Source organism: Oratosquilla oratoria, chromosome 39, assembly GCF_046742065.1.
Source record: "Oratosquilla oratoria isolate Oo_2021 chromosome 39, ASM4674206v1, whole genome shotgun sequence".
NCBI classification, from domain to species: domain Eukaryota; kingdom Metazoa; phylum Arthropoda; class Malacostraca; order Stomatopoda; family Squillidae; genus Oratosquilla; species Oratosquilla oratoria.
The window spans coordinates 16,394,349-16,415,710 of NC_134815.1; the positions used below are offsets into that span (position 1 = coordinate 16,394,349).

Genomic DNA, 21,362 nt, shown 5'->3' on the forward strand with positions numbered 1-21,362 from the left:
CATATCAGCAGGATTGTAGAAGAGGTGTATGGACTGCTGCAGAAGATTTAAAGTGGTTTTTCACTATATGGATGAAGGGATGGTGAAAAACTCATCAAAACCCTGATCCATCCAATGTTGGAATGTGTCAGTGGTATGTTCCCCACACAGAGTGAAGGATATAAGTAAGACTGAAAGAATATAAAGGGCAGCAACCATACTGGTCCCTGGCCTGGCTGATAAACCATATTATGAATAAAGTCTAAAAACACTGGGTCCACCAACTTTGAAATATTGAAGACAAAGAGGCGATATGATTACATTATGGTCACTAAAGGAGATAGGTTGCATTTACATAAGACACTTCTTGATTAAGGATGGGAGGGCTTTAAGGAATCTACTACTACTACTCTACTCTACTGGCTATCAGGACTGCAGTCCCATCACTGCTTTCACTATGGCTCTCCACATTGGCCTGCCTTCAGTCCATCATTTCTTGCTGCCTATTGTGAGATTGCATATTTCCATGCAGTGAAACTCGAGGTAACAATATTGGAAATATAAAGCACTCCCTTGAAAGAGAGAGAGAGAAACAACAACTCACCTTTGGATGGTTACCCATAAAACCACACTGTGCTTTCTTAAGGATCTGGACACTGGACATGTTCAAGGCCTCCAGCAGGAGAAAGAGGGACTTGCATGATTGCAGGAGACGGCAGTCCTCCCCTGATGAGCAATTTCGTTCCTCATAATCTCCTTCATCACTTGACCGTAGGTGGCGCTCTGTTGATGTAAGAAAGACCATAGTTATATTTACTTATCTATTTCATCAACCTATTTACCTACCCATTTACAGTGCATATAAATTTTACCTAGTTGTATTTTATGGGACAAGAGCTATGCTTGTAGTGACCCGTTTTCATATCTCTCCACATCCAGTTTATTCTTAAAATCGTGTATAGTTTTGGCACTCACTGTTTCTCCGTTTAGTTTGTTCCAGACATCAATCGCTCTATGTGGGAAGCTATTATTTTTCAGTTCTCTTCTGTAACTATCCTTCTTTAGTTTCTTTTCATGTCCTCTTGCTTCTCTTCTGTCCTACTTTAATAAGTTGTCTCTATCAAGAATTTCCATCCATTTCATAATTCAGTAAATGGTCAACAAATCACCTCTTTCTCTTCTCTGTTCCAGTGTTGACAGATGTAATTTCTCTAATCTTTGTTCGTATGTCAGATTTGACAGTGTAGGTGCCATTTTTGTTGCTGCTCTTTGGATTCTTTCTAATTTTCTTATGTTCTTCTTTGTGCTAGGTGCCCACAGTGTTGCAGCATATTCTAGTTTAGGTCTTATCAGTGTAACAACTATTTTTTTAACCATCTCCTCATCTATGTAGTTGAAGGCCACTTTCATTGATCTTAATAAGTTAAAAGTCTCTCCAAATAATTTATTGACATGTTTATCAGGTGTCAAGTCACTCGAGATGTACTCCCAGGTCCCTTTCTGAATCAACTTTTTTGACTTTTTTGTTTCCAATTCTATATTGGCCCGATACTCTATTTTTGCTTTTCCCAAATTACATTACGCTACATTTCTTAATGTTGAAGTTCATCTCACATCTCTGACTCCATTCCCATTTGTCTAGACTCCATTCCCATTTGTCTAGGTCTTCTTGTAGCGATCTGCAATTTTCTTCTGTTCTTACTCTCTTGAGTAATTTGGCATCATCAGCAAAGAAGTTCATATAACAATTTACTCCCTCATCCATATCATTTATATATATGGCAAACATTAAAGGAGCCAATACAGAGCCCTGCAGCACACCACTTTTCACATCTTCCCAGTTTGAATTTTTGTCTCTAAGTGATATACTGGCATATACTTGCATACACACACAAGGGTCAGTTCTGGCAATGTACAGGTGATGTTCTTGACATACATGAATGACATGATGGAAGGAACAGACTACACTAACATGTCTGCTGATGGTACAAAGATCACAAGAATATTACATGATGAGGAAGACTGTGAATTGTCATAAGATATAGACAATATACAGAGTGTTTTGGATAAATATGACACTTCTTTAGAAAGGAAAGAAAAACATAATATCTTGGCCAAAAATTGATGTATTCTCAAAATTCAAAGTGCATCTCTTAGATGATCTTTTGCCAAATACAGCTCACTCAAAGAAGCCGCCCTGAGCTTCCACCATGGCCTCCAGGTGGGACCTGAACACCAGTTTGATCCTGGCAATCAGTTCGTCCTTGATGTTGCAGGCAGTACAATTGGTGTCTTTTTCAACTGCGCTCCACACATAATAGTCCATGGGGTTGCAGTCAGGCAAGTTGGGGGGCCAGATGTTTGGACTGGTGAAGTCAAAGAAGTTCTCAGACACCCATTTCTGGGTTTTCTCCAGAGGTGTAATATGGAGCCAAGTCCCACTGCCACTTGTAAGGTCTTCCCACAGCCACCCTCTCCACCCAGTGCTTGACAACAGTAGACAGCAACTCAATATAGCCATCTGAAGTGTGTCTGAATCCCTCTTCAAAGATGTGGGGCGGCATGACGTAGCCTTCGCTGGAACACACACCCAAAGACCATCACAGTTTGAGGGAACTTGGTCTTTATGAAGTGTGGGACATCGTGTGGACTGTAGGCTAGCCACCTGTTCTGCGCATTGTGCAACTGGCCCTGGCATCAGTTCTTCTTGTCTTAGAAGAACCAGAGCATCCTCAGCTTGACTGGGTGTTTGACCTTGTTGAGGAGTTTCTTGGCTTTGGCGGTGAGTAGTTGGCCCTTGCACCTCTTGTATGAGGAGTAACGAAGATCCTCATTCATTGTTGTCTTCATAGTTGCCACTCCAATGCCCATCTCTCTCACCAAGGTGCATTGCCTTGCCTGGATCTTGCTGCACTTTTTTTGCAGCTTCTCAATGAATTTCGTTGTGTAGACAGAGCCAGAATGCCTGCTATGATCCTTCCTGATAGCCACTGCTTCCACATCTCTGTTGCAATTCTCCAGCTCACATCTCATGGCCTTCATGGTATTGAAGGAGCACTGAGCTGCAGATAAGATTTCCAAATGTTTGAATCCAGCGTGCATCATCATGATACAGGTCACTCTCTTCCTATATTCCAGTGCTTTCTAGTCATCCATGTTCTCTAGCTCTCACACCCACCAGTAGTACACAGAATCAGCTATCCATTGCACTTTACTGTTATTAAATCCTTCAAATGGTTCTGAAATGACAGAAGATAAAACAATGATCAACCTTATCCTGAACGCCCTTTATATGTGATGAATCAAACATGGAAAATTAAATTCGATGGAAAAAAAAAAATCTGGGAATGCTGGCCAAAGATATCTTATTACTTGACAGATATACTGAATCAGCCACATTGTGGGTGGAACATGTGGGCAAACAGATAATGAGATAAACATAGAATATCTGGAATGCCTAAAACTAGATTATGAATTGATGTGGTATTTGCTTAAAATAAAGAATATAAACAAGACTTAAAGAATACAAAGAGCAGAAACAATATACATTTCCTGCCTTGTAGATAAAAAATGTAAAGAAAGATCAAAAGCACTAAGCCTGTCATCAATGAGAGAAAGACGAGTAAATGGTAACATAATAGTGTCTGGGTCATTAAAAGGAATAGATAAAACTGACAGAAGATCTCTTTAGGACAGGAGAGTTACGAGGCCATAAGACAACATGTAGAAGTTGTATAGAAACATTTTTCCATATAGAAGCATTAACTCCTGGAACAGCTTAGAAACTGGTATAGCTCACACTTGCAGGGGTGCCTAAATTCAGGTCGGGTCAACTGAGTAGCTGCTTCCATTAGTGATATGGCGAGTGGTTGTGTTACCGTGTTCAGCGCTGATGAGGTACAATCTCTACTTAGTAGAATTGAAGCCTTGGAGGATGCTGTAAAGTGCCTTAAAGAGGAGAATTGAGTTCTCCGCTCGAAGGCCCAAAATATGGGAGACAAAACTAGCTATGAGCTTGGATGGAAAATGGTAAAAAATAAGATGAGGAATAGTAGAAAAAAGTCCTCACCAGCCCCACTCGATTGCAAGAACTTGTTTCAAGTTCTAGTGAATCTGCAGGAAGAAGAAACAAATGAAATTCAAGAGAAAAAGGGAAGGGTAGATGCTGGATCCCTGCCCACAGGTAAGATTTTGGTTGTAGGAGACAGTCAAGAGAGGTACTTAGACAGGGCTTTCTGCGATAAAGATAGGAAACATAGGACGCAGGTGTTTCCCCAGCGCAGGGATAGAAGATGTTAGAGATAGGATTGAAGAGTGTTTTGTAGGGGAAGGTAAGGACCCTGTAGTTTGCTTAAGTGCTGGGGGCAATGATATAGGTAAATTAGGGAGTGAGGAATTGTTTGCGTGGTTCCGGGATGCGCTAGACAAGATTAGAAATAGGGGAGGTATTCCTGTTGTATGTGGAATCCTTCTGAGGCATAGATTTGGAGGCATGTGGCACTCCAGGGGCTATTGCAATGAATTGCAGGCTGGCAAAACATTGCAAGGCCAATGGATGGGCATTTGTCAACAACTGGGACTGCTTTTACGGTAGAAATCATCTATATACAAGGGACGGGGTGCACTTGTCGCCCAGAGGATTTCGGCTCCTTGCTGAATCCCTTGAGCGAGAAGTAGGCATCCTACAGGGTTTTTTCGGGTAGATTACGTGGGAGTAGGGGGGGAAGTATCGGAATATAGTTTAGGCAATAGAAACAACTTAGAGAGGGACTGTGAAAAGAATCACCAAAGCAGGTGGAGGGAAGATAAACTTAAAGTTTACTATACAAATAGCAGAGGCATAATTAACAAAGTTGATTTGCTAAGAGGTAAAGCATGTGTAGAGAATTTTGATATTATAGCTATTACTGAGTCCTGGATCAACATGGTTAAAAAAAATTTCCTTCCGGAAATAGCAATAGAAGGATACAAGTTTTTTCACAAGGATAGGGTTGGCAGGAGTGGGGGAGGTGTAGCACTTTTCGTTAAAAATACAATAAACTGTATTATCAACAATTCGATTAAGGAAGAGGACTGTATGGAATCCATTTGGGTAGAGATTATAGGCAAGAATAAGAAAGTTATTATTGGCATCTTGTATAGACCTCCTAACCTCAGCATTGAGCAAACTGATCCCCTGATTCATGAAATTCACAGCGTCCCAGTACAAAAACATTGTGATCATGGGAGATTTTAATTATAGAAACATTGACTGGGAAACTTTAATAGGAGACCAGGAAACAAAGAAATTCCTAGATGTGGAGCAGGATAATTTCCTAAAACAAGTGATTACTGATCCTATGAGGGGAGAAAATACTCAGGACTTAGTTTTAACTAATAATGAGCACCTAATGAATAACATAAAAGTGGGAGATAGTCTAGGCTCTAGCAATCATCAAGAAATAAGATTTTAATATTATTTGGGAAGAATTAAAATGTATGAATTACGTCCAAGTACCAGACTTCAGGAGAGCAAACTTTGACAATATAAAAACCTATTTGAAATTGAATATGAAATGTCATGTGGATGTTGCGGATGTTTCGGACATTGTTGAGTCTCGGTGCGTGACCGGGGGTCAGGTCATGGAGGGTAATATGCATACCTTGGATCAGGTCATTTGGGGGCGAGGGCTCAACAGACAGGTCAACGATTTGGATGAAATGTATAGCAATATGATTTAATTCTTAATGCACAAAATACATTTATCCCCCCAGAAGTCAATAAGGAAAAATAGTAATGCTCCCAAATGGATGACAGACAGATTGAAACATGAGATCGCAATGAAAAGAGGACTTTATGTAAAAATAAAAAACAGGGAAACACACCTTAGATCAAGATATAACAAAATGGCAAAGCTGGTTAAAAAGAATACACGTACAGCGAAACGTATTTATGAAATTAAGGTTGCTAGTCAAGCAAGATCCAACCCAAAGGGTTTCTTTCATCATTATAGAACAAAAAATAAAAAAAGAATGGGACCAATTAAAAATGATGAAAATGTCATGATAGAATTGGAGGAAAAAATGAGTGAGGAGTTTCACAATTATTTTCTATTGGTGTTTACTAATGAGGGGTTAGATAAAGTACCTGACTGCAATTCGATTTTCAGAGGGGATGAAGAAAGTAGTCTATCTAATATCAGCATTAGTAAAGTAGAAGTAGCCAAGCAGATTGAAAGACTTAAGCTACAAAATCCCCAGGACCAGACGAAATTTTTCCGAGAATGCTAAAGGAGTGTAAATTTGAAATCTGCAACCAGTTAACTGAAATATTTAATAAATCAGTAGACACTGGTTTTGTGCCTACTGCTTGGAGGCAAGCAAATGTTGTTCCTGTTTTTAAGAAGGGAGATAGATTGTCTATATGCAACTACAGGCCAATCAGTTTGACATCGGTTATAGGAAAAATGCTTGAATCAGTAACAGTAAATAGACTCAATGAAAACATCGAAAGACATAATTTAATTTGTGATTCACAGCATGGTTTTTCCAAGGGTAAGTCATGTGTGACTAATCTTCTATCCTTTTACACTAAAGTATATAAGGCATCAGATAACAATGATAATTATGATGTTATTTACCTTGACTTTAGCAAAGCGTTCGACAAGGTGCCACATCAGAGACTACTAAATAAAATCAAAGCCCATGGCATATGAGGAAATGTGTTAGAATGGATTAGAGCTTGGATTAGTAACAGAAAACAGCAGGTCATCATAAATGGAGTAAAATCTAGGTGGGGCAATGTTAGTAGTGGGGTCCCTTGTTGTTCATTATGTACATAAACGACTTAGACGACGGGATAAATAGTGATATTAGTAAGTTTGCGGACGACACTAAAATAGGATGACTAATTAGGTCAGGAGACGACGCAGAGATTCTGCAGGATGATCTTAACAAATTGTTTACTTGGTCGGTGAAACGGCAAATGAACTTCAATATCTCTAAGTGTAGCATGTTAAATGTAAGGCTACACAACCCCAAAATAGATACAGCTTAGATAACACGCTTTTAGAGAAAACTGAGTGCGAGAGAAACTTGGGAGTTCTAGAGAGTCTGGACCTTAAAACCAGGAAACAGTGCATTAGCGCCAGGAATAAAGCTAACAGAGCATTAGGTTTCATTGCTAGGACGGTAATGAATAGAAGTGCAGAGGTAATTATTAAACTCTATCTAGCGATAGTTAAACCCATCCTTGACTATGCGGTACAGTTTTGGTCTCCATCCTACAGAATGGACATCAATTCACTAGAATCAGTACAGAGAAGAATGACCAACAGGGCAGGACTTGCAGTAATGGTTATAAATTGGACAAATTTAGATTTAAAAAGGAAATGGGCAAGAATTGGTTAACTAATAGGGTGGTTGATGAATGGAATAAATTTAGTAACTATCAGTTGTTTTAAGAAACAACTAGACAACTTTATGGATGGAGATGACAGGTGGTGATGGATACGGAGCTGCCTAGTGTAGGCTTTATAGTCTCTTGCAGTCTCCTTCATTCTTATGTTCTTAAAACCACAAGCAAATTCAAAACTATGATAATAGTAAAAAATGAGGCAGGAGCTATGAGTTTAGGTCCATTCCTATATATTACAACTAGGTAAAAACAGTCATCCCTTTATGAGGAAGTTAGATATCATAGACACCCATGGATGGTGAGAATGTATATTTTTGCTACCTTCCTCTCTCAAAAACACATCTAGCTCCCCATTTCCTTATTTAAGAAAAAAAAAATGTACATGTGGAATCTTTTTCTTTATTTGCTTGGTAATAATATTCATCTTGATAGTTTGTAAATGCAAACTTGGAATACTTAACCACTGTGTGACATACAGTGGGCCCATTGTACTGTATATAGAAACATAATTGGGATGGCAGTCATGGCAGTCTATCAACCTGTTTGACATCTTCCTTGCTAGTACTGATGCTAGTTAGTCTACTTCTCTCTACCCCACTAAAGACTGGGTTGCAGACAGGTACCATATACATACTCCCTTTTGTAAATTCTCAGGAAAAATGTTCATTAATGCCTTGCTCATTTTTTCATCTGAATCTATCAAGACATCCTCATTAGATTTAATTAGGCCTCTCATTTCCTTATTTTTAGTTCTGGAGAAATGAAATAAACTTTTAGAGTTTGATCCCACTTGTCTGGGAACATTAATTTCACAGCTGTGTTTTGCTCTGTTCATGTTCTTTTTAATCAGTCTAGCCATAACATTATACCTAGTTCTAAGGTTTCTCTCCTTTTCATTCTAACATAAAGACATCTTTAATTTAAATCTCATTTTTCAACCTATACATCTACTAGAAAAGAACATATAAATCCTAAGTTTCACATTGGATACTCATATGACCTTTATCCTACACATCAAAGATCCGATAGTAGGAGACAAAGTAAAACATACTGAAATTGATCACAAGTATGGGCTTTGGGCAATGGAAGGAAATTAATCATGGTTTACAAACAATTTATAAGAACTACACTTTACTACACTTCAACAACTTGGTTCCAAACAATCAGTAAAACAAATCCCAGTACTACATAAATAAAGCATTAAGAATAATAACAGTATGTACCAAAATCATCCTAATAAAACACCTGCAATCATAAACCAAAGTCCTCCCCATTGGATATATGAGACTGATAGGAACAGTTGTATACAAGAACCTTCAGCCCTATTCACCCATCTCATTACATTAAACAAAAACTAGCTGAGCATAAAAAAAACACAGCAGCAGCATACTACTCAAACATGCACAATAATCTATCCTAGTACTACACAAAGACAAATTCATACCAAAATCACAAAACAAGTTCTCCCAGACAGATCACCAAACTCACTAAACCATAGAAAAAATCCCTCCTGAGAGGATATAGAAACAAACTAACATACTTGTGTTCAAGGCACCATCCAACACTAAGAATAATAGAATAGACTTGGCCACAGAATCAAACTGCCCTAGATGCAACCCTCACACAAAGGGACACTAACCACCTCACCTTACATTGCCCCATACTAGCTTTTACAAGACAACACCATATCTTCCTAGAGTGATTCATAGGCTAGCCTGATGGCCAGTACCAGTTATTTGGGAATCATGGGTCCCCTGCAAGTGACTTGGGGCAACAGATTGAACAAGTGATTCTATGAATGCATTTTGTGGTGCAGAAGACAACTTTTAGGGGGAAGGCAAATGAGAACCTTTTCCATTGCCACATAGCCCTTGGTTAAACACACAACATAATTACTATATAGTTGTTATACATTTCATATCAATGCTGGGTAGTTTGGCATGGGAGAAAAAATTTCACCCACTTCAGTCCCACCTCACTCATCCCATTTATCCATCCTGCTTTCCTCCTTAAATCTTTCCCATATCATTTCTATGACTCCACTTCAGAGATGTGATTTTATCCCCAAGGATAGAGGTGCTGACTATACCTAATGAATTACTCCTTCCTGTTTTAACAGCAAGAAAATTGCACCACATTAATTCACCAGCAGTACTATTAATTCATCCTTGGTGCATACATCTCATGAAAGACATTGTTATTCATGCACATATTCCTCTTTTGAAATCCTAACCACATATCTCTATAGCTTGATGTAACTTGTCAATTCATCTTTTTTTTTTGTCTACCCCATGCTCTCACTCCCAGCACCACAAACTTGTGAATCTTTCTGGGATATCTATACTCATTCATCCTCATTACAATATGATCAAACCACATTATTCTGGTCTACTCTATTCTTTCTCCTAACTTCACAAGTACCCATCTTTTCACAAATTATCATTCTATACTTTCATATTTTGTAACTCCACACATGGCTTTCAAGTGACTCACTTCCATGACCCCCATACAAATTGTCTTTTGTATTCATCACCTAGGCCTTGCTCCCATACATTCAGTACAACTATTGCTTCATGTATCAATTTCATTGCTTTCACTGAGCTCTTTAATTTCTCCATACTCCTCTCATGGCTCTTACCCCCTTTTCCCTCCTTCACTCTATGTGGTTATTCCCAAATAGGTGGCTTTACCACTGGATGGACCTAGGACTCTATACTTAACCTTTTTGCTATGACGTACACACTTGATTTTATTGTGGCTTCTGTCAGATGTTCAACTTATACTTGGATGGGGTAGTGCAAGAGGTAAATGCAAGGGTAGTGGGTCAGGGATTAGAGATGGTTAAAGAAAATGGAGAAAAGTGGGAGGTGAGTCAGCTATTGTTTGCTGACGACACTGCACTTGTGGCAGGATCGGAGGAGGGACTGAGGAAGTTGGTGACAGAGTTTGGGAGAGTATGTGATAGAAGAAAGCTAAAGATAAATGTGGGTAAAAGTAAGGTGATGAGATGTACAAGGGGTGAAAGTGGCAGTAGACTGGAAGTGAGCATTAAGGGTGAGAAACTGGAGGAAGTGGATAGTTTCAGATACTTGGGTGCAAATATGGTAGGAAAAGGTGGAGTGAAGGTGGAGGTAGAATGTAGATTGAGAGAAGCAAGTAAATGCCTTGGTGGATTGAAGAGTGTAATGAGGAATAGACATTTGGGAATGGATGCTAAGAAGAGACTGTATGAAGGAGTGATTGTGCCAACAGCACTGTATGGGGCAGAAACATGGAACATAAGAGAGGAAGAGAGAAGGAGTTTGAATGTGTTTGAGATGAGGTGTCTGAGAAGTATGATGGGGGTTACTAGGCTGGATAGAGTGAGAAATGAGGAGGTGAGGAGAAGAACGGGGGTGGAAAGGGAGTTGGGAGATAGGGTTGATGAAAGAGTATTAGGATGGTTTGGACACATGGAAAGAATGAGTGAAGAAAGACTAGTAAAAGAGGTATGGAAGGCAGATGTGGAGGGAGTGAACATGAGGGGACGTCCTAGGATGAGGTGGATGGATGGGGTGAAGGGGGCTTTAGGGAAGAGGGGAATGTCTGTTGAGGAAGGACGGGAGAGGACAGAAGACAGGGGTGAATGGAGAATGGTTGTATATGGATGATGTTGTGATGCATGAGATGGAATGGGCGGGGGGATGGGGGTGAGGTAGTATGTGTGAGCAAATTTTGAAGCAGCCCGAAGGGATTTCTCCCTGTCTTCTCCTTTTATGCATGGGGGGACGGAGAGGGGGGGTCGCCGATTTAATGAAGCGGCCTTGCTGTGGATGTGCTGTGTCTTGCGACACTGCTTCTGACCCAGGGCAGTGGACAAGGTGCAGGGATGACCCGTCATCTGGGAGGTGCTAAGATAAGAGGGAGGGTGGAGGGGTGTGGTGTTTTCAGGGATGGAATGGGTGGGAATGATTTTATGCCTTTTCCTTTTTGGCTACCTCCCTTGTAAGGGGGAAAAAGCCTTGGTATATGTATGTCAGATGATGTAAGATTACGAGTCACTACAGTGTAGGATTTTATTCCCCATTAACCTGCTAAAACGGAGTAAGTTTCTTATTAAACTGACAAAAGAAAAAATAAAACTATATGTCACTTTTATGAATACCAATCCAGCATAAAACTAATCATTTGGGAAAATAACTGCATTTAATACTATAATCCTATTATTATTGAACTAATTTTTTTCATGTCCTTACCATGATCCGGGAAAATCATCGGGTGTCTTGAGTGGCTTTGCACACATTTCAGGAGGAAGAGGATGACCAGATAGTGATATGACATCATCACTCTCTGTTGTGTACCTAGAAAGGAGGGAAAATATGGATCAATGATAGATATCTTTCTCTTCCTCTATTCCTTCCTCAGGGTTCATCTATCATCCAAAAGCCCCTTGGTTAGATCTTTCCTAAAGTATTTCTTCTCTGATTCTCCAGAATCCTTCTCAAGATAGAGGTTTCAGGCAATAAAGTAGAATTAGGCATAACAAAGCCTAACCATATGAAAGTTTATCCACATTCCTTGCAAAGGTTCTCAGAGATGAAGTAACATCACACAGCCTTAAGACATTTTGAAATTCTGGAGGGTCCAAATAGGATGATGTGACATCACTCGTAAGCTCTGCCTCTTTGCTTATGGACAGACTTTGTATATTTAGACTTTAGAGCCTGATGCCTCTAAACACAGACAGAACATCCAACATCTTATTGGTACTTTGTTTGCCATGGCTTATGACTTTTAATCTTATTTCATTGGACGCACGTAATTCCTCTTGTACTGACCTAACCTAAACATGTTATCAGTCTAGTCTGTTGCATCCAAGTCCTTTCCTAGAATCATAGAGGTAATTTCCATAACTGTTTGCATCTCCTGTTCTTGGCATAACTTCCATGAGATTATGCAGTCTTCCTGCTAGCCAAAGAGTATGACATATCTAGTCTTGTGAACTATATATCTTAAAAGTTTTTTTTTTATAACTTTCATAACACTACAAAGCCCTCTGTGAGGGGCACCGTCCTAGCCTCCCGATAGTGGGGAGTGTGTGACGTTAAACCATATCATTATCATCATAACCTTCACTATTCCTTCTATGCAATCTCTTCTCTGTTGCTCCATGATCTCTTTAAAGGTTACTGTATCTCTTCTATCCTCATTTGCTGTTGGCTTATCCTTACTTTTCCCATGATATTGAAATATTTTTTCTCTCATTTGTCAGTTTCATTTTTTCTTTTTAGTTAACCAATCTCTGGTTTCTGTGCCTGGTTTATTTGTTTTTCTTGCTTAAGTTTTTGCTCTAGACTAAAGATAATGTAATCTTGCTTTGTGGGAAGAAATTACCTAATCTTTTCATTTTGCTTCTAATTCGTCCGTAGCTAACTCCTCAATGGAATTTTTCATCCTTGTTCATTGGAAACCTTTGAAAATTGCCAATACTAGTGTAAATACAACAAAAGAAAGACAACAGAGATGATTATTCAGTAAATTATTAGATCTTTTTTCAAACATGAGCGACGTGGGGGATAAAAAAAAAATCACCGTTTTCCCTCCCTGAGATGACCCCCCCCCCCACTCCAAAGTTGGAACCAGCAGTGTTTTCCCTCTACCGTGACCCTGTCTAACTTTGCTTTCCTCTCAAGTGGCAAATATTTTTATTGGTTTTACCTGTAATAGACTAAATCTAAGGGCGTCGGCCGTCATTCGTCACTTGAACGTGTCTGTATATGCGTGCGTGTGGGTGCATTTACCTAATTGTAGTATTGTATACAGGACAGGAGCAATGCTCTTTGGATCCCGTCTCCTATTCTCTAATTTTCTAACATACCTAGACTCAAATTCATGTATAGTTCCAACTTAATCTATATCTATGGTTTCCAAATATCACGTTTAGATTTTAATTGATGCATTGTTTGAGCCTGGGCTACGTCACCTTCCATACTATTCCACATATTATGGGAATTATTTCTTTACATCCTTTTGTAAATATAGATGACGGCTTTAAGAGATGTACTTTGTAGTACAAATACGGTGGTTTTGAATATAAAATTAAGTATATGGTATCATTTAACTTTATATCTATTTTTGTTTAATATTGGGCAAATGTAACACTCCTTGCATTTTAAACACTTATCCTTAATGATGTGTTAGATATACTTCTGCCACTGTAATGCTGCTTTCAGCTATGTACCGGTACCACTGCCCGTTAGTGACCTGAACACTGTAATCATATCACCTCTTCCTCTTCGCGCATGTACAGTATGTGTGATTCACCATGATCTTAGGTCACGTGTTGGACACGTGATCGACAGCAATTTCCCTCCCGGAAGCGAGCTCAGAGCTTGTATATGACCGAGCTATGGGTAATGCTGTGACCTTACACACACACACACAACTCCCCGCTCACGAAAGTTGGAGTAGCAACCCGCAGCACATCGATACTGAAATTATTTCAGCCCTGGGCGGGATTCGAAACCCGGACCGCCGTAGTGGCAACCGGGAACTCTACCACTGCGCCACGAATGTGTGTGTGTGTGTGTGTGTGTGTGTGTGTGACCTAATTGTAGTATACAGGAAAGAAGCAACGCTCGTCGAGTCCCGCCTCTTATCCTCTAATTTTCTAGCATACCTAGACTCAACTTTGTGTTCGTACTTAATCTATATCCTTGATTTCTAATTATCATATTTAGATTTGAATTCATATATTGTTCCAGCTTGGGCTATATCACCTTCTACATGGAAAATGTATTTCTTCACATCCTTTCGACATGTGGTCTTTCTTAATTTCCTTCCATGACCTCTTGAAGTCCTCCCATCTGTGTGTGCGTGCGTGCGTGTCTATATGTGCTTCACCTTGGTCTTTGGATCACGTGTTGGACTCGTGATCGACAGCTATTTCCCTCCCGGAAGAGAGCTCAGAGCTCGTATGACCGATCTATGGGTAATGCTGTGACCTTACACGCACACAAACCCCCAACTACCCGCCCACGAGAGTTGGAGTAGCGACTCGAAGCGCAGCGATACTGAAATTATTACAGCCCTGGGCAGTATTCGAACCCGGACCGCCGTAGTGACAGTCGGAGACTATCAACCGCGCCACCGAGTCGTGTGCGCGCGCATACGTGTATTCGCCTAGTTGTATTTTGCGGCTACCCCCCGTGTAGGGGGAAAAAGCTTTTGGTATATGTATGTATGTGTGTATTTTGCAGGAAGGGGAGCTACGCTTCCCGTATTTACCTAGTTGTATTATACGGGAAGGGAGCTATGCTCGTAGTGTATGCATGTACATGTGTATTTACCTAGTTGTATTTTACGGGAAGGGGAGCTATGCTCGTGGTGTCCCGTCTTCATATCTCATTTTATCTAAACTGTGTGTGTGTGCGTGCCTATGTGCGCGTCTGTGTACGTGTTTTACCTGTGTAGGGAAGGAGCAACGTTCTGTCCCGTTTCCTACTCTCCAACTTCATCAAATTCATGTACAGTTCCAACTTGAATCTACTTCCTCGAATTCCAATTATCATGCTTAGATTTCAATCCATGTACTGATCCAGTTTGGGCCACCTTCTAAGTTAATCCAAGTATTTATTCATCTGTTTGGGAAACTGTATTTCTTCACATCCTTTAGACATGTGGTCTTCCTTAATTTGTTCTCATGACCTCTTGAAGTCCTATCCTTAATCTAGAGATCTGTCAGTGTAATCTATCCCCTTTAGTGACCTGAATACTGATATCATATCACCTCTTTCTCTTCGATCTTTTAACGTTGGCAGACCCAGTGCTTTTAGTCTTTACCTGTGTATTTCATCCGCCTGGCTGTGGACTAGCTTGTATTCTCTCCATCTTGCTTAATCCTTCACTCTGTGTGGAAACCGTATCATTGACGCATATTACAGTCTCGGACGAATCAGGGTATCTATCTGTTTATCTATCTATTATATATATATATATATATATATATATATATATATATATATATATATATATATATATATATATATATATATAATGTATATATATATATATATATATATATATATATATATATATATATATTGTTACCCCTTCATCTGTATAGTGAAAAGCCACTTTAATCTTCTGCAGCATTCTGTACATCCCTCCCATAATCCTGTTAATATATCTGTCAGGTGACAGGTTGTCTTTTATCAGCACTCCCAATTCTTTGTTTTGCTTTTGTAATGGATTCATTTCTCAGGAAATTTCTCGGTTCCATGCAAAAATAGTATCTAGATATTTTTGCAATAGCCTACGGTCCTCCTCGTATTTCACCCCCTCTCGTGTTTTTTTGCATCATCTGCGAACAAGTTGTGTACAATGCAGTCTTCCATAATGTGTAGTATAGTGGGGTGAAGTGTTACATCCTGGACATTTATCAGCGATGCGGTCATCCAGTCGCCTTTGGTAAAAGGGCGGGACGGTGGCCGCACCGCAGCCAGGCCAGGTGGACTCTGTCCTTTCGTGGGAGAGAGGATTCAGAGGGATGGACATCAGGGGGTCTGGCATGCAGCAGTGTGTTGTCTTTCAGTTCGTTGATAGAGCAGTGAACAATAAGATTATAGATATACTTCTGGAGGCGGGTGTCTGGTGGTCGTGGAGGAAGAGAAGAGAATATTTGTGTGTGATATAAGTATCTGAGTGTTATCCTGATGTTCCTTGGCGTGTGTGGGTGTTCTGCCACGTAGCGTAGTGGGTGGGTTGTGTTCGTGGAGGCTGTGGTAAATGTGTGCCTCTTATGTTAAGATAATCCTTGACTTTGAGGACTTTTGTCCCATTGTGTTGATGGTCTGTAGGTGTTGTGTTTGTGCAGCCTGTAATTATCTTTAGGGTCAGGTTATAGTCCGAAGGTGTTGTGGTGTGCCTTGGTGAGGTTAGGAGTCCATGCGGGGCCCGCATAATTCATCTCTGAGCGTATATATAGTTTGCATACTGTAACGGTAGTTTCTTTGCGTCCGAATGTTGTACCTGCATGTGATTTAAGTGCATTGGATCTAGATGTGCGTTTTGTCTTTTATGTTTATGATGTGTTGTTTGAATGAGATGGGCGTATCGAATGTTACACTAAGATCATTGGGCGAGTGTGTGTGTGGTATGAGGGTGTTGTTGATAAAGAGGCGTGGTATCTACGGTATATGTATTCTGCTGTCCAGCTGGTGAGATGTGTGGCTGTGGATTTTTTTTTTTTTTTTTTAAGTCTGGTTGTAGTGAACCAGATATTGAGTGTGTCGAGGTATGGCTTTAGGGTTTGTGTGTCTGCGTTACTGCGTGCATGTAGTTGATAGGTCGTCTGCATAAGAACAGATTTGTATTTCTGGGGTGTGGGTATATTGTGCACGTAGAGTTTAAAGTGTGTGTGGGATTGGACGGTGCCCTGAGGTACTCCGTTCCTAAAGTTTCTGGTGTGCGATGATTAGTCATTATATAACTCATAGGCATTTCTGTCTGCCAAATAATTGGCCAGCCATCTTTTGGTATTATTGCGCATGTCTGTGTTGTATATTTTGTTTGTGAGATTGTGTCGGGGATGACATAAAAACGACTAATATCTAGTGTAATTAGAACAGAGTAGTTCACGAATGGAATAGACATAGCACTATGTAGTGAGCATTAAAACTATTGGTTGTTTTCAAATATTAGATAACTTTATGGATGGGGCGAGAGGTGGTAATGGACATGGAACTGCCTAGTGTACAACTTATGTTTTTTTAATATCCTCCATTCGTGTGTTATGTTTTTATCCAAGTTGAGATCCCGTCATATCCTAAAACTTTTGTCATCCAATGATCCCAAAAATTGCACTTCCCTCACTTCTACATTTATATCTTCTAAACCTGAATTTTTGCTCCCCTCGCATTCCCTTTTTTTTTCCTTATGAAGATTAATTGGAAATTACAATTGATCATTTCTGCCTGAGCTGAGGTCTCTTCAATGACCTCACCACGCATTATTAACTTGATTACTTCCTTATGTCTCAGTTTACCATTGATAAACCTGTAAAAATGTTTCGATTCTTTACGTTTATCTTCAAAACCTCTTTAGAAATTACTTTTTTCCTTCCTGTGAATTCTTGAAGGTAGTTTGAGTTTATATACATACATATATACATGTATATATATTATATATATATATATATTATATATATATATATACATATATATATATTATATATACATATATATATACATATATATATATATATACATATATATATACATATATATATACATATATACATATATATATATATGTATATACATATATATATACATATATATATACATACATATATATACATATATATATACATATATATATACATATATATATACATATATATACATACATATATATATATACATATATATATATATTAATACATATATACATAGTGTAGATGGGTTCAACAAACATTTCATGTATGTGTATGTAACTCGAGCATACATAAGGAAAATTGCGCTCAATTTATATCTCTCTTGATAGCCTAGTTGGTAAGTCACTACCGCACTTGTCATGAGGATGCTGGGGTTCGAGTCCTTGGCAGTACCACATTTCAATTTCTGCATGTCGGCCTTGATGGCTTAGAATTAAAGTGCATTGTGGTTGTTAAAATATATCTCTAATCACTGGGACCCATTCAGTGTTGTACAAATACTTTCCCGTGTTTGTATACTTCCAATTGTACTATCATAGTGGAGATGGGTTGAATGCAAAAATTTCATGTATGTGTAACTCCAGCATACATATACATGAAAAAAATTGAGCTCAATTTATATCTCTCTTGATAGCCTAGTTGGTAAGTCACTACCGCACTTGTCATGAGGATGCTGGGGTTCGAGTTCTTGGCAGTACCACATTTCAATTTCTGCATGTCGGCCTTGATGGCTTAGAATTAAAGTCCATTGTTGTTGTTAAAATATATCTCTAATCACTGGGACCCATTAAGTGTTGTACACACACACACACATACACACGATCCTCGCCCGGGGCTGAAATAATATCAGTATCGCAGCGCTGAGGGGTGTTACTCCAACTCTCGTGGGCGGGGAGTTGGGGGTGTGTGTGTGTGCAAGGTCATAGCATTACCCATAGATCGGACCTACGAGCTCTGAGCTCTCTTCCAGGAGGGAAATAGCTGTCGATCACGAGTCCAACACGTGATCCAAAGACCAAGTGAATACACTTCAACGAACGGACGGCATAGACGACGTTCTGAAGAAAAAGTGAAATTTCGTGGATCCCAAAGCAAAGGAAGTACCTATTGTACTTGCAGGGTGGGGGGGAAATTGCTCGTGGTGTAGGGAAAGTAAGGAAAAAGGAGAAGGGGAGGGATTACTGAGGGAAATGGAAGGAAATGAGGAAGGTGAGGACTTGGCCCAGGCAGGCAGACGAAATCTAAACAAACGAGGGCCGGACCAATTTAGCGATGATGAAATGTCTAACAAAAATGTAAAGATTAGAAGTATAGATAAGAGCAATACAGTAGAAGATGATGAGAATATTTTCCAGGGATTTAAAGAGGGTGGGGGGGACACAACCCCCCCCCCCCCCGATTAACAAGACTAGAAGAGAAACTCGATAAGATGATCGAGCACTGGGAATTTAAGTTCGGTCACGTTAACAACATTGTGCAGAGAGTTGAAAAATTGGAAGAACTAGAGAAGGCGAACAAAAACTTAACTAAGGAAATTGAAGAATTAAAAAAAACAGTTAAAAGAAGTAAAAGAAGAGAATAAAGTCTTAAAGGAGAATAATAAGAAGAACAAGGAGGGTTGGAAAAAAATCCAAGAAAATAGCAAAGTTGCATTCACTGACATAATCAGACAGCAAATGAATGAACAAACTGAAGACTCAGTTATTAAAGTGATGAGACAGAAGGAGAATATAGTAAGAGACTTAGCAGACAGAAAGAAATGTATAATTATATTAGGAATGGAAGAGAAACATAACCCAGATAGAACCACAAGAATCAAAGAGGAAAATGAAAAAGTAAGAAATTTACTAGAATTAGTTCAGGAAGATGAACCAGAAATAATGAAACAAATCGAAGAGAAATTCAGGCTCGGGAAATATAGTACATACAAGACCAGACCAATTAAGATTAAATTCAGGTCACAAACTACGGCTGAGAATATCTTATCCAAAACAGGGAAACTAGCAACAAGTGAACAATATAAAAAGGTATGGATAAAAAGGGAAATGAATAAAGAGGAAAGAGAGGAAGAAAAACAGAAAAGACTTGAAGCTAAGGAAAAAAACGAGCAAAGAACGGAGTCAGAAAAAGAGAGATTCTATTGGAGAGTAGTGAATATGAAACTAAAGAAAGTAGACATACAAGAGAAAAACAAAAAGGAAACAGAGAACACAATGGAAGTGGCAGAAAACTAAGAGTGTCTTACACAAATATAGATTGATTAATAACAGGATTGAATGAGCTGAATTATTATTTGAAGGAAAAAGAACCAGACATAATGGGAATTGTAGAAACAAAATTAAAAGGTCCACTACCACCCAACAGTGTAGGACATGATGCATATAATTATTGGATTAGAAACAGAGTGAAAAAGGAAGTGGGTGGAGTTATGTCCCTGACTAAGAAGGATATAAACATGAAGTGTGTCACATATGGAAAGAATACAGTAGAGATGATAATGATGGAAGTAGAAGACAGAGATAAGAAGAGCAGAAAGTTTGTGATAAATTATGTGCCCCCGAAAACAGCCTTATGGGAAGAGAGTGAACATAAAAGTATGTTAGAGGACACAAAGATAGCATTAAACTAGATAATGGAAGAGGGAGGAAGAATAGTTATGATGGGCGACTTTAATTGCAAAGAAATCTGCTGGGAAGAAATGACAGTAAAGGGTGGAGACGGCTCATGGGGAAACGCTCTACTTGAGATGGTTACTGACCATACAATGACACAATGGATACAGGAGAACACTAGGTATAGAAATGAAGAAGAGCCATCGAGACTAGACCTAATAATTACATCTGAACCTAGAATAGTGGACAAAATTGAATATAAAACACCAATAGGTAAAAGTGACCACATATTGATTGAACTGGAACTTAATGAAGAAAAATATATGAAAAGAAATGAACAATATAGAAAAGGAAGAATGATGTATGAAAAAACAAACTTTGATCAAATAAGATAATTCTTTCAAAAGGAAAACTGGGAAGAAATATACAAAGAAGAAACAACAGTAGAAGAGAAATGGAATATTTTGACAAAAATTTACAAAAAAGGAGTGGAAAAGTATGTCCCAAGACAAAAACAAGAAAAAGAATATGTAAAATGCTGGTACAACAAAAGTTGTAGGGAGTTAAAAGACAAAAGAGACAAAGCCTGGACCAGATGGAAAAAAGACAGAAGACCTGAAAAATGGAAAATATATACCTGTTATAGAAATGAATATGTACAAGCGTGCAGAGAGGAAAAGACAAAATATGAAAAAGATATCATAGAAAAGTGTAAAGATCAACCAAAACTATTCTACAGATTTGTAAACAATAAACTGAAAAACAAACAAGACTTGGAGAAATTAAGACAAGAGGGAGTTGAATACACTGAGGAAATGGAAATGGCGGAAATTATAAACAAACATTTTAAATCAGTGTTTACAAGGGAGAACATACAACCTGAAGAGAACGAATGGAAAGAGAAAGTCCCCCCTATGGAAGAAATAAAAGTAACAAAGAATGAAATATTAACACACTTGAGTAATCTTGATGTCAGAAAATCGCATGGACCAGATGAAATAGCAAACTGGATACTGAAAGAATGCAGGAATGAACTGGCAGACAAAATACATAGCATACTAAACAGTTCCTTGAAAGAAGGAAAAGTTCCAGAAGATTGGAAAAAAGCAAATATAGTACCTATATATAAAGGAGGAAATAAAGAAGAACCTACCAACTATAGACCAGTCTCTCTAACAAG

At 38.9% G+C, this 21,362-nt stretch overlaps 1 protein-coding gene across 1 annotated transcript in view; it reads right to left on the bottom strand.

Annotated features, from left to right (window-relative positions):
- The window catches only part of LOC143020308 (venom serine protease-like), a 109,865-nt gene that overhangs the window by 31,873 nt on the left and 56,630 nt on the right, over positions 1–21,362 (bottom strand). The window contains exons 2-3 of the mRNA XM_076176600.1: positions 11,611–11,715; positions 584–762 (exon numbers count right to left, since the gene is read on the bottom strand). Coding sequence (XP_076032715.1) covers positions 584–762; positions 11,611–11,698 — 267 coding nt within the window. The 5' untranslated portion in view covers positions 11,699–11,715. The remainder of the gene's footprint in view (positions 1–583; positions 763–11,610; positions 11,716–21,362) is intronic.